The sequence below is a fragment of the Pyrgilauda ruficollis genome, unplaced genomic scaffold (assembly GCF_017590135.1).
Source record: "Pyrgilauda ruficollis isolate IOZ18807 unplaced genomic scaffold, ASM1759013v1 scaffold15, whole genome shotgun sequence".
In the NCBI taxonomy this organism is placed as follows: Eukaryota; Metazoa; Chordata; class Aves; order Passeriformes; family Passeridae; genus Pyrgilauda; species Pyrgilauda ruficollis.
The window spans coordinates 7,350,463-7,363,063 of record NW_024513654.1 but is presented as its reverse complement, the minus strand read 5'-3'; the positions used below and the strand labels follow the sequence as shown (position 1 = coordinate 7,363,063).

The 12,601-nt window shown below is 36.1% G+C and overlaps 1 protein-coding gene across 4 annotated transcripts in view; it reads left to right on the top strand.

Annotated features, from left to right (window-relative positions):
* ATRNL1 (attractin like 1) overlaps nucleotides 1-12,601 on the top strand; it is a 433,970-nt gene that overhangs the window by 62,962 nt on the left and 358,407 nt on the right. For all 4 annotated transcript variants that reach the window (XM_041461314.1, XM_041461315.1, XM_041461313.1 and 1 more), the window contains exons 8-9: nucleotides 3,682-3,937; nucleotides 9,950-10,133. In XM_041461314.1, the coding sequence (XP_041317248.1) occupies nucleotides 3,682-3,937; nucleotides 9,950-10,133 (440 nt within the window). The remainder of the gene's footprint in view (nucleotides 1-3,681; nucleotides 3,938-9,949; nucleotides 10,134-12,601) is intronic.

The window sequence follows — 12,601 nt, the reverse complement described above, 5'->3', positions numbered from 1 at the left end:
TAATAGTTATATGAAATTTTGGTTTAAAAACCACAAGGTCTTTCAAGGTTTCTGTAAATTCTCAGAGAATGTTACTCATATGATAAAATATATCTAATATGGCCAAGGTTAATTTATTGAGTAAATGCTCAACTTTTCTATCTCATACTGTAATTGAAGGTGTTTGTTTTGATACCTGGTATCAGAACTTTAAAATATGAATGTGTTGGATACCTTCTATCTTTTTGGTGCTTATCTACCTGGTTTTTTTATCTCTTCCATGGAAAAATATGCTCTTTCCTCTAGACTGAGGACAGTTTTTAAGATCCTTAATTTGGGCCAGATTCTTCACACTTTTTTGTACTAATTTCACAAAGACTTTCAATTTTATATTTTTTATTGCCTTTTAAAAAAATATTCTATCTCATACTGTAATTGAAGGTGTTTGTTTTGATACCTGGTATCAGAACTTTAAAATATGAATGTGTTGGATGCCTTCTATCTTCTTGGTGCTTATCTACCTGTTTTTTTTTTTATCTCTTCCATCGAAAAATATGCTCTTTCCTCTAGACTGAGGACAGTTTTTAAGATCCTTAATTTGGGCCAGATTCTTCACACTTTTTTGTACTAATTTCACAAAGACTTTCAATTTTATATTTTTTGTTGCCTTTTAAAAAAATATATTATTTTACTTTGCAGTCCTGCTTGGTGTGATATCTTATAAACAAATATCTACTATGCTTAATTCAGGTAAAGGTCAGCAGTGTTTGTGCACTAGCATACTTTAAACTGTATCTTATGTGTTGTGTCTTTCAGAAAGCCTCACCTTTAGCATATACCTTGACTTATATTTAGTATATAAGTAATTTATAAAGGTAGTATAGCATTGTAAAGGGGTTCCTTCTATTCTGTCACAATTTTTATGCTGCATAGGACCACTTGCACTCTTATCATTCCTACAATCAATTCCTGTTAAGGCTTTCCAAATAAATGTCTCTCTTCATGTGCTTAGGAGGTTGGTTTTTGCCACGTATAGGTACGCACGTAACATTTTTTAATTTCAGTTCTGTATTTCTTCCATAGACTTTGGTCTCTCAGCTTGTTTTTCTCTGTGTTCAGCTGATCATCACTTATTTTAAAGCGTTTTTCACCAGCACTAGGAGCTTCTTAATCTCAGAAATAGCCCTTAGCAAAGCTTAGTTAAATCTGGTTTTGTGGCTGATAAAGCAGTTGTCATGACCTTCTTGTCTTTTCTCTGTGAATATTCTTGTATACAGGATCTGCTGTGTCACCTAAAAGATTGCTCCTCACAAAAGTGTTCTTTTATCTGAACTTTGAATCATTTAAGCAGAACTGTAAGGAGGACTTTGCTATTGTCAGCTGTCTGAGAAATAATTTCAAAGTTCATGCAGCTCTTTATGTCACCTTTTTATTTTTTTTTAAAGTGTCTTTCCTCAGTGTCAGAAATATTTTTTTTCAAATACTGTTGTGCAGCCCCAGCTCCCTAATTAGCTTTCTCTTTATGCTATAGTCCATTATCAGCATGTCAGAAATATTTTTTTTCAAATACTGTTGTGCAGCCCCTGCAGCTCCCTAATGAGCTTTCTCTTTATGCTATAGTCCGTTATCAGCATTTGAAAATAAGTAGTTCACAGTTTTAGTGATGTTGATTTGACTTTGGAGATCTATGTGATATTGTAAGGAATGAGCCATATAGGATCTTTTCAAGAAGAATATTTGTTCAAACCATTCTTTTGGATCAGTGCACATCCTTCTTCAGTTTTTGTGGGTCTTTACCAAGCTTCTTGAAATGTTTTATCTCCTAGGAAAAGAATGGGTTCAGATACATATCTCTCTAATCCTACCACAAATTCCTTCTGTGAACATCTTTTGTTCAAACACCACCAGTAGCACAGAGCATCCTTCCATAGGAAAGATTTAAATTCCAAATAGAGAAATGTTCACCTGCTTCAAAGGAAAAAAAAATAGTTGAAAATTTTGCAGAAATTTCAAGTGTAAGTGCATCAGACAGTTTGGTCTTTAAAAGACCAGTTTGACTAGTCATCCAGCCTCTTTTTCTGAGTATTTCATGCCAAGTCAAACTTTGCCAAATGTGCTAAACCTGCAGTATCTTTTTTTTTTTTTTTTTTTTTCCCTTCTAATTTAAACCTGATAAGGCTGAGTTTAGGGTGAGCCTAATGCAGAAGACAACTGCCAACTGTGCAGGATGCAGAGGGGATGCAGAGGGGGTGGTTATGGGTTGGTTATGTCCTAGCAAAGACTGAGTATCAATCTCAGAACCAAAGGAAGTTTTTTCTGCCCAGTATAAACTGTCCTTGAGCAGGTTTGTGAAGCCAAAAATCTGGAATTTGTTCTGTGACTTTGCATACCTTGGTTTACAAATCAAGATGAAGTGAAATTCAGTAGGATTTGCTTTCAGGCAATATTTAAGTAAATCACTCATTACTTACCGGAACAGATGGCCCTGCTGTTTAAGGTGTGTGGTTCATGATGGCTGGAATCTGTTTTGCATTCCTTAAAAAGAACTCAAAGTACTCCCCTATGGGATTTGATTTTAGTAAATGTGCTCGGGAGGAGCCAGCCTCATCCTGGGCTGCATCAAAAGCAGCACAACCAGCAGGTTGAGGGAGGTGATTCTGTCCCTCTGCTCTGCCCTCATGGAGCCTTGTGTCCAGCTCTGGGACACCCAGCATAAGAAGCACTGTTGGAGCAAGTCCTGAGAAGGGGCCACTGAGGTGATCAGATGTCTGAAGCACCTCTCCAGGAGGACAGGCTGGAGGAGTTGGGGTTGTTCAGTCTGGACAAGAGAAGGCTCTGGTGACACCTTATAGCACTTTAAAGGAACTAAGAGCGGTGGAGAGTGATGCCACTCCAAGGGCATGGAGTGGCAGGATGAGGGGAGATGGCTTCAAACTGTGTGAGGGCAGGTTTGGCTTAGGTTTTGGTTTGGTTTAGGTACTGGTAGTTCTTCAGCATGAGGGTGGTGGGGCCCTTGCACAGGCTGTCCAGAGAAGCTGTGGCTGCCCCATCCCTGGAAGTGTCCAACATGAGGTTGGACAACCCGGGATAGTGGAAGGTGTGCCTGCCCGTGGTGGTGGGGGTGGGAGAAGATGATCTTTAAGGCATCTTCCAACCCTTCTATGATTCCATGCATGCATTTTCCCTTTTCTTTGGGTTTTGATGACTGGATTTTCTCAGAACTTAAATTACATTGCTAGTAGGAGAGAATGTGCTCTCTTGTGCATGTGGTGAGTGAAATCCCCCTAGACAGCGTGTGTGGAAAATCACATTTTAATTCTGTGAACTGTTCCTTAAGAAAACAATATAATATCCTTTCTGTTTAGCTTTTTTAAAATAGAATGCTGCCATATAGATTAGAAGTGCCATGTAATTACAGGTTTTCTGGATGAAATAATCTCTGTGAGATTCATTTTGATGTCATTATCATGGCTAGGTTTATTTTTCATAGAAATAGACTCCTTATCATTGTTGGTTTAGTTGAAGTATCATTGTCTGGGATTAGTGTCTGATATTGAGCTGGTTAATGTAAGATTAAATGTGAAGATTTAAATCAGATTGCTCAGTTATGAAATACTGCTCAGCAGAGGAGTATGCAGTTCAGATGTTATCTTCCTGTAATCCATTATTTGCTTTCTCCTCTCTCCATTCCCGTTTTTACAGGAAGACATCTACATGTATGGAGGCAAAATTGAAACGAGTTCTGGCAATGTCACTGATGAGCTGTGGGTTTTCAACATACCCAGTCAAACATGGAGTACCAGAATTCCTGCAGTCCTTGTCCATGGACAGCAATACGCTGTGGAAGGTCATTCAGCACACATAGTAGAGCTGGACAGCAGAGATGTGGTTATGATTGTCATTTTTGGATATTCTTCCATATATGGTTACACAAGCATTGTGCAAGAATACTACATCAGTAAGTCACTTTCAAATCATTTTAATTGCAAACTGATACAAAAAGTGCTGGTTTTTTTGAAGTGAAAAAAGTGATTTTTCTCTTTTCAGAAAGAAAAATGTGTATTTTCCAATTTAAATAAAGCCTCACCTTTTCTCCTTCAGGTTATGTACATAAGATTTCTTGTCAAATAATAGTGTGTCATGTGTGTTTGGAACACCATGACATTTTCCATTTTTGTGTGTGGTTGTGGTACCCTAAAGAGGATAAAAATTGAAACCAGAAATTCTTCACCGTGGTAATTGTGATGAAACATAGTTTTTCAACACAGACTTGCTGTTTTTACTACACAGTAGAACAGCAAAACCAACAATAATTTAGTTACTTTAAAGGTTCTTTAATGCTGGTATATTATTTTCCTTCTGTTGTATTGTTTTTAAATGTAATAACTTAGTTCATCATTATATATAAGGTTCTCTCTTAAAGATATATATGTTGCTGTTAGAGTTAATAATTGAAAATGAACTCTAATTTTCTTTAAATAAGCTACCATATCTGTCTGGTTTTCCCCTTGTGAACTGCAAGCTGTTCCTGGGGTGATTTTTAATGCTAAAATTAAATAAACTAAGATAAATCTTTTTATCATACACATGATACAGTTAAGATACCATTTCAACAGAATAATATTAAAAATCTACACCTGATAAGTTCTTAGGTATATTTATATGCCTACTAATTAAATTTATAGTCTTCTACTTTTGTTTAATTCCTTTTTTATGTTGTGTTTATCTGAGTCTCTCAGTTATTTATGCAATTGCAGAAGGCATAATACAAAATTTCAAAGTAATACCTACATGCTAAGGGATGGTAATTGTTTTTAATTTTTCCATTTAATTTTTTTTTTCATGTATGCATATTTATATAATCACTGTTTAAACAGATTTATAGGTTCAGGAAATCCCTTTGAAACTCAGATGGTTCTTATGCTCTCTGGCATTATCTCTGATGTCAGTGTCAAAATTATATAACAGTGTTGAAATAGGATAAAAGTGAATGGCAGTAAGAGGAAGAGCACCATAATGTTCTTTATTCACGCTGAAAAATTCCAATTTTACTGCATAAAAGCTACCATGAAACTCTGGTCTTAAAATGATGTTTTACAACAGTATTCTAATATTTGTTAAGAATTAAAGGCCATTTTTTAGAAAAACTGACTTTCAGAAAGTTGGTTTTTTGACCTATCGGAGATGGGGTTTTTTTTATGTGAAGGAAATAATATGTTCTAGCTTTCTGCATGCTCACTGACTGTAATGTTTATTGGAAAACTTTAAATTATTTGCTTCTTCTGTTGAAACTTTAAGTTATTAGCTTCTTCACATGCTGCTAATTTAATACGGACTAGAAGTACCAATTTTATTCTCACCTATTATTGTTGTTACTTTAATTAGGAAGAAGGGAACATGATTTGTATTGTAAAATTTTCTGCCTGGCTGATTTTATTGATGGCCTTATGGTTGAAATGGACAGCTTGTTCCTATTTTTTTTTTTTTTAAGTGTTAGAAGGAGCAACATAACACTGCTTTTGGCTTTTATTTCAGCTATGTTTGTGGAGGATTAATAAAACAGTGTTGTTAAGCATATATAGCACACAGAAACAAAGAAAAAACCTCAAACCTTCCCTACCATGGGGATAATCTTGGAGTAAGAGAAAGCAGTTCTCTGTCAAATGTGTGTCAATTATTCTCAGTTTTTAATGTCTCCTTTTTGAGAGTATATTTTTGTTGTATTCTAGTGAGAGATTTAGTTTGTTAGAGAAAATGTGCTTCACTTGCATCAAACACAAAGGAAACTTGTAACAGTCTATGGTATTACTGTGGAAACCCATTGCCTTCAGTGGGATTCTTCATCTGATGAAGAATTCATTGTTGGGGCTCCCAGCGCTGTACAGAGCATGGGGTACCTGAACCATTGCTGCCACAGAGAATTCTCATGTTCCATTTCACCTCACTGCATCTCCCTCCTTTCCCTCCCCTCGAAGTTAAGTGAATTTTGTGGTAAATTTTCCTGAATTCTGTGTTGGCTGTGACATTTATCTACAGTTTTGCAGCTGTAGGAACATATTTTTAACCATAACATTCCAGCTGGTGGTTTGAGTTAGGAATTGCTGGTTTTTTTTGGGAGGACTTAAGCAGTTCAGGAGCCAAACTTAAAGGACATAGGAAATGAGAAGTATTCCTGTGAATTCACCTGAATAAGAAAGGAAATTTCATAAAAATAAGGGCTTCTGATAGAAAAATAAGAACCTGATTTATTCTTTCTCTGCTTGCTTTTAAAGCATATTACTGTAACACTTCAAATTGTACTGTTATTGTTTCTACATGTTATCTGTTATGACTTTTAGTCCTAATGAAGGCTTTTATAAGCATTTACCATGTACCTACTGAAAGAAAGAGACATAGAGGAAGTTTGTCCTTTGGTTCATATGTACTGAAACCTTTAGGATCCAGTACTTTTATGAACTTGGTACATGGATTTCTGGTGCTAAAGCCTTATTTAGTTGCTGTGACCATGATTTCCGTGAGGTCTGGGTTAAGAAAACCTGAAGAGGTTTTAAATAATTGTGGAAATTTCTAGCTTTTCATGTAGGTATGTAGTTGTTGTTAATAAAACATGCCAATCAAAGGCGTAGCCAATCTCAAAATGTCTCTGGCACTGTCGGATTAGGGGAGAAAGTAATTTCTATGAGAGTAAAATAAATCCTGGAATAATTGGACAGGGTTTGCAGGCAGATTTTCACCATGCAAAGGCACGTGAATTTATTTCCACTCCAAAGGTGTGGTGGTTGCTGCAGGAAGAAAAGAGCTTCCTGTTGTCCTTTCTTGCTGCACCCAGACTTACGACTTCTGAGGAGCCAGTAAATCCTGATATGGGAATTATGTGAATGATTTTACTAACTTGAACCATAAAGCTTTTCTGGGTTACTCCCCAGGGAAATTTATTTCCCTTTAGGTTAGCAATACCTCATAAACCTTCAAAGAATCTCAATGTGAGTCTCAAGGTGAATATAATAATGTTGTTTTGTTTTAGCTGAGGTTTATAAAGGCTCCTTATATATTAAGAAACTTCTGAATAAGTCTTCTTTGATTTTATTTTATTTTTTTACAAGACAGATTTCTTTGGATTAACATAATATCACAGTATTTTAGGCTGATTTTTAATGGATTTAGAAGTAGGTTATAGATTGCTTTTGATTAAAAGTATTTATTTGAAATAATGTAAAAAAAAAAGTGGCCCCGTAATGTAACGTGCCTCCTCTTTTTTGTTAAAGTTAACATAAGCTTCCTGGTTGCTTGTAAAATTTTCAAGTTTTTCACTGTGATAAAATGGATGTGGCACACCAAGATGCTTCTTGGACATGTTGCTCTTTTTACCTGATCTATCTGGAGGTTGTATTATGATAAGTACAGGTTGGACACATGTATCTTCCTTATTTTTACATTGTGTACTAAACTTGAAATTTAAATCTGGAAAAAAAAAATGAGAAACCTCCTATTTCCGTATTTCTGACACGTTTGTTCATGAAGTTCCCTCTGCATTTGACTTTTTAAGCTGCTGAGAATGCAGTTTCAATGACTAGTTTGGTCAGTCAAGTACTTCTTATTCTTGTATATAGTTCTATATTCTTATGCTATAATGATAGAAAGAGGGGGATGTCTGAGTACGAGAAGGGTTATGTAAACACCTTCAATAAAAATTGAATTTTTTTTTTTAAAAAGATAGGTGAAGATTCATATCAATAAGCTGCTCCAAAAAGTCAGATCATATGCATAGTAATGTCTTTAAATATAGACAGGATTGTATTTTTGTATGAATGACACAATACTGAAGCATGAATGATATCAACACTGTATGTACACATTTCAGTATTTGAAATTCAGGCAACTCAGCTAATTTTTGGAATGGGAAGTAGAAGGAGCAACATAACACTGCTTTTTGCTTTTATTTCAGAAAGATGTTGCTGGACCTCTTTCCTTGAATTTCTGTAGTTATTCACAGCACTTTTTTTTATTCAATAAGGAAAAGGTTTTCATATTTCTGCCCAAGTCATGTAAAGTGATGCAATATGCAATGTTACTGTGACAGTGTTCTAAATGCTACACAGAATCATGAACACATTTAGGCTGGAAAAGACCTCAGAATCATCAAATACAGCATTGCTACATAAACCATAATGCTCCATAAATGCTACATGAACCAGTCAGATAGAAATGCAAAATATTCTATTATGCATTCTATTATCAACAGCATTGTGCCAATTTATGGGGAGAAATAGTTCTTTTTCCCTGAAAAGCATATATGCCTATCTCTAGGACTGATCATTAAATAAATAAATGAAGATATTTTTGGTAATAGAAATGTGTATCTGCAGGCTGACTCCTCACCAGCCCTCTTACATAAATTGTATCAAGTAAATCTGTTAGTTATCAAAGTAATATGTATGTAATGTACAGTATTATCAGTACAAATTTGATATTTGTGTTCAGAATTGCACTTCTTCATAGCTTGATAATATCCAACATGGGGATTGAAATAAAATACTGCTTACATTACACTACACATGAATAATGTAAATATTCTGTGTCAGTTATAAATAGTGTGTTACCACAAATACCACAATACACACAAAAATCATCACAATTCTACCTCAGAATCTATACTTTATAACTTGCCATAAGCACTTGTAACTGAAAAAAATGTAACTTACAGAGGCAATGCCTGGAAACTATGTAAGGAAAGTATGTTAGCAAAACTAATAACTGAAAATCATGAGCCTCTTCGTGAGAATCTAGAGGAAAAAGAGTTAATCTAAGCTACCTACATAATATCAGATAAAAAATTAGAATGGGATTTAGCCTAACTTTCAGAGGAAGCAAGGTATATGGTGGTGTGTGCTAGCCTTGGATAAGTAACTTTTTAATGGTAGCCAGTTGAGGTTAAGAATTGGGAGACTGCTCCACTTTGGATGTCCTTGTCCAGGCTCTCTGTTCTGACAATCTCCACGAGTCTGGAAGTTAATTATTTCTGTTTCGCATCTGTAGCACTGACTCCCAATCATCACAGACCCTTCTGTATAGGCTGCCTAGTGCAGGGAGTACCTCCTGGCTTGCTTTTTTTGTGACTTATCATCTGGGAAGATGGAGGGGAGAAAGAAGACATTTTGGGGCTACAGGGTGCAGGAACTTAACAGGTGTCTTTTTTTTTTTCTGTGGTAAAATATTTTCCAGTTGTATTCTCCTCTTCAATTATAACAGCTATTGTGGCTAGTTTTATTTGGTGTCTCTTTGCAGTTATTAATCATGTGATGTAAAACATGGATTTAAATGCCAATTGAATGAGCTGCTATCAAATTATTCTTTTGTGAGTCTTCTGCAACTGAATGGGTATATTTGCAGTTAAAGAACTAAGAAACAGTGGTTGGAAATGGATTTTAGCTCGATAATTTTACAGTTACTCCCAAAGTGTCTGTCCATATCCATGCACAATGGAGCTGCCTTATGTTATGTGCTTCTCACGACTCACTGCAGCTCAGTCTCTGCCAGCTCCTCAGACTCCCTGTGACTGAGCACAGGTGTTCCTAATGAATCTGAAGGAGCTGGAGCACTGAATTCTCATCAGCCATCTCTGGTGAGAATTAATCATAACTCCTAATTTCATATTTTCAAAAAGCTTTGGGCTCTTTGTTTGTTTGTGTGAGTGCTGAAGTCACATGTGGGAGAGGTTGAGATTCTGCCTGGCAGCTGTAACAATGATGTATTTTTTATTTCATTAAAATAGCAGGTAATAGTCTGACAACATTATCTGATTGCAGATATTTTTATACATTGGTATAAAACTACTTCTTAAAATAAATTCCAATAGTTATTTCTGTATTTAGAATTATATTGGAAATTATTTTCTATCCTTAAAACTCCTAGTATTGTGATTTAGCAGTAGTAAGCCTTTAAATTATGCTTTTTTAAATGTCTCTTCAAGGGTCTAACTCCTGGCTCGTACCAGAAACGAAAGGAGCGATTGTTCAAGGTGGATATGGCCATACCAGTGTCTATGATGAACTGACAAAATCTATTTATGTCCATGGTGGATACAAAGCATTGCCTGGCAATAAATATGGACTGGTGGATGATCTTTACAGATATGAAGTTAATACTCGGACATGGTAAGTTGGATTTATAATGTAGGAAACCAAGTTGTAAGTTACTGAAGAAAACACAAGTGTAGAGTAAGGTTCTAGCAAAGTCAAGCAGGTACCTCTACATCCTTTGCACATTTCAGAGCAACACATTCTCTGCAACAAAATGGAAGAATTGTGGTGAGGGACTAGAGTCAGTGGATTAGTGGAGCTATTCATTGAAAGGATGGCAGGGAGGAAGCTTTGTGCATGTTCTACAAATTAGGAAAAGGTTCTCCTTTCCAGTTACAACCACTGTGCAGAAATAGCACATATGAACTGTTTCCTCATGGTGTGACTATACTGCTGGTGTATATTACAGGGGCTGTTACTTAAAGATGGAGAAAACCCTAAGAACTGTGGAAGATTATTTTTCACAAAACTATCAGAAATAAGAGAGAAGACCTCTGGTATTATGTAGGAATCCTTAGTTATGAATGCTCTTGGTGTTTTTATTTCTATTAGTTCCTTGTTCCTCAAGTTTATTGTAATTTATGAAGGCTACTTGTGTGTTATGTACAGAAAGTGACCTTGAATATTTTTTCTTACTTAGAGATGATTTGAGATCAAGAACTATTTGAACATTTTATTCCTGTGGTTTAATATTTGTTTAGAGTTCTAATGGCTTCACTTTAAGCACCCAAAACTTGCTCTCAGATGTTGGAAACATGGGTTTCATCTCACTGAGGTTCTTAATACCATTAACTCATGGCATTTGAAAATATTAATACAAGAATTTTTTTTCCTCTTAATGTATTTATAAGTTCCTGGAATTTTAATGCTTTCTTATTCTATTTTTGGAACAAAGTGATATTTTTTCCTTTGATGGTCTGTCTGACAATAAAATAATAATAATAATTGCTGGAATATTTTTATGCATTATTCGTATAAAAACTAATAAAGAATACTTCATTTGACTCTATACTACTAATGTATAAGCATTCTCTGCAGCTTGTAGAGAACTCAAGTCTGTTTTGTAAGATTTACACTGGGAGTGAATTTTACTATGGCACTGAAAATGGGCTCAGAAGATGGAGTAATTACTTGTAGTAATAAAATCTGAATCTTTGTTTACTGTATTTGTGACGCCTTATGATTAGCATTCAAAGCACTTGGTGAGGTGAGAGACTGAATGTGGCGCTGGATAGGTGTGGTATGAGGAAGAGTTGGAATTTTGATGGCTCTCTCATGCCCATTTGCTGGTCCTCACTGTTTGTCTCTGGCACTTATTCCATTTCTGTGGCTGATCTGGCAGAGGTTCATAGGCTTCAGTAAGCTGAGGTATACAAATCTGATTACCTGTTCAACTCAGTTCCATGTAGGTTTTAATTTCTTGATATCAATTAAAGAAACTTTATGTTTCTTGGAATGTGAGAGGGCAATATTTTAATTCCTAGTGTGAACTGTATTCCTAATACACAATGGGGTATTACAGTGCTGGCATTACCTGCATTGCTGTGCATTACTGCCCTGTGCTGCAGCTGGGGCACAACGTGGAGCTGGGCTTGGGTAATGGCCTGAAGCAGTGGAAACACCTGCTGGCTTCTGGGTGTTTCTGTTGCCATTCCAGAGTGGTGCTGCTGCCTGCAGCACTTGGCACTGGCAGTTAACACGGGGTAATGTTTGCAGATACACGAATATGTGCATAAATAATGGATTCAGGGGAAACCTGCTGAGACTCTCACGAATTTGCATGGGGTTCATATGTGCTGGAGAGTTCTCTAGATTGCCCTCATTAGTGATGCAAATGAATAGTGAAAATCATGGCCAAATTAACAAACTTCCAGTTCTGCTGAATCTTGAGGAAAAGTTGCTGTTACTGGCAGGGATGAAACTCAGCACACAACATGCAAAAACTACTGGAAAAAAAATGCCCACACTGTGGTAGGGACCAGGAGTGGGGCAACGCAAGTAGAAAAGTGAATAGCCCAAAAAAGAAACCTGTGGAGATTTTTTTCATATCCACTATGTAGAGGAGAATCCTTAGTTATCCCCAGAACAGTGTATGTCTCTTCAGGCCTTTAGTGATCAACACAACTATTTGTAGACAGCTGCGAGGCAGATCATCAAGGCAGAGCCTAGTGTATAGCAATTAGTGTAAATTAGGCAATAGGGGCTGTAGAAAACTGGAGAAGCAAAAGACAGAAAGGTCTCTGTAGTCCAAATGGACAAAGATAACATGTTCTTAGGATATTATCATTCTTTCAAGTCATAGCAGCAGAATTCCTCCATTGCCAGTTGAAAACAACTTAAAAATAATGTCTTGCTCTACTTCCATGTAATTCTGATTTTCTGTGTTGCTAACTGATGAGTTGAACCCAAATACCACATTTTTCTGGAGGTACTTTAAGTATCCTGTATCAAGCCAGTTTGTGGTTAGAAGAACACACTTATGTGGTGCTCTGTTTTCAAAGTGTGTTAATCAGAAATACACAAGAGAAAAGCAAGTTGCTTAA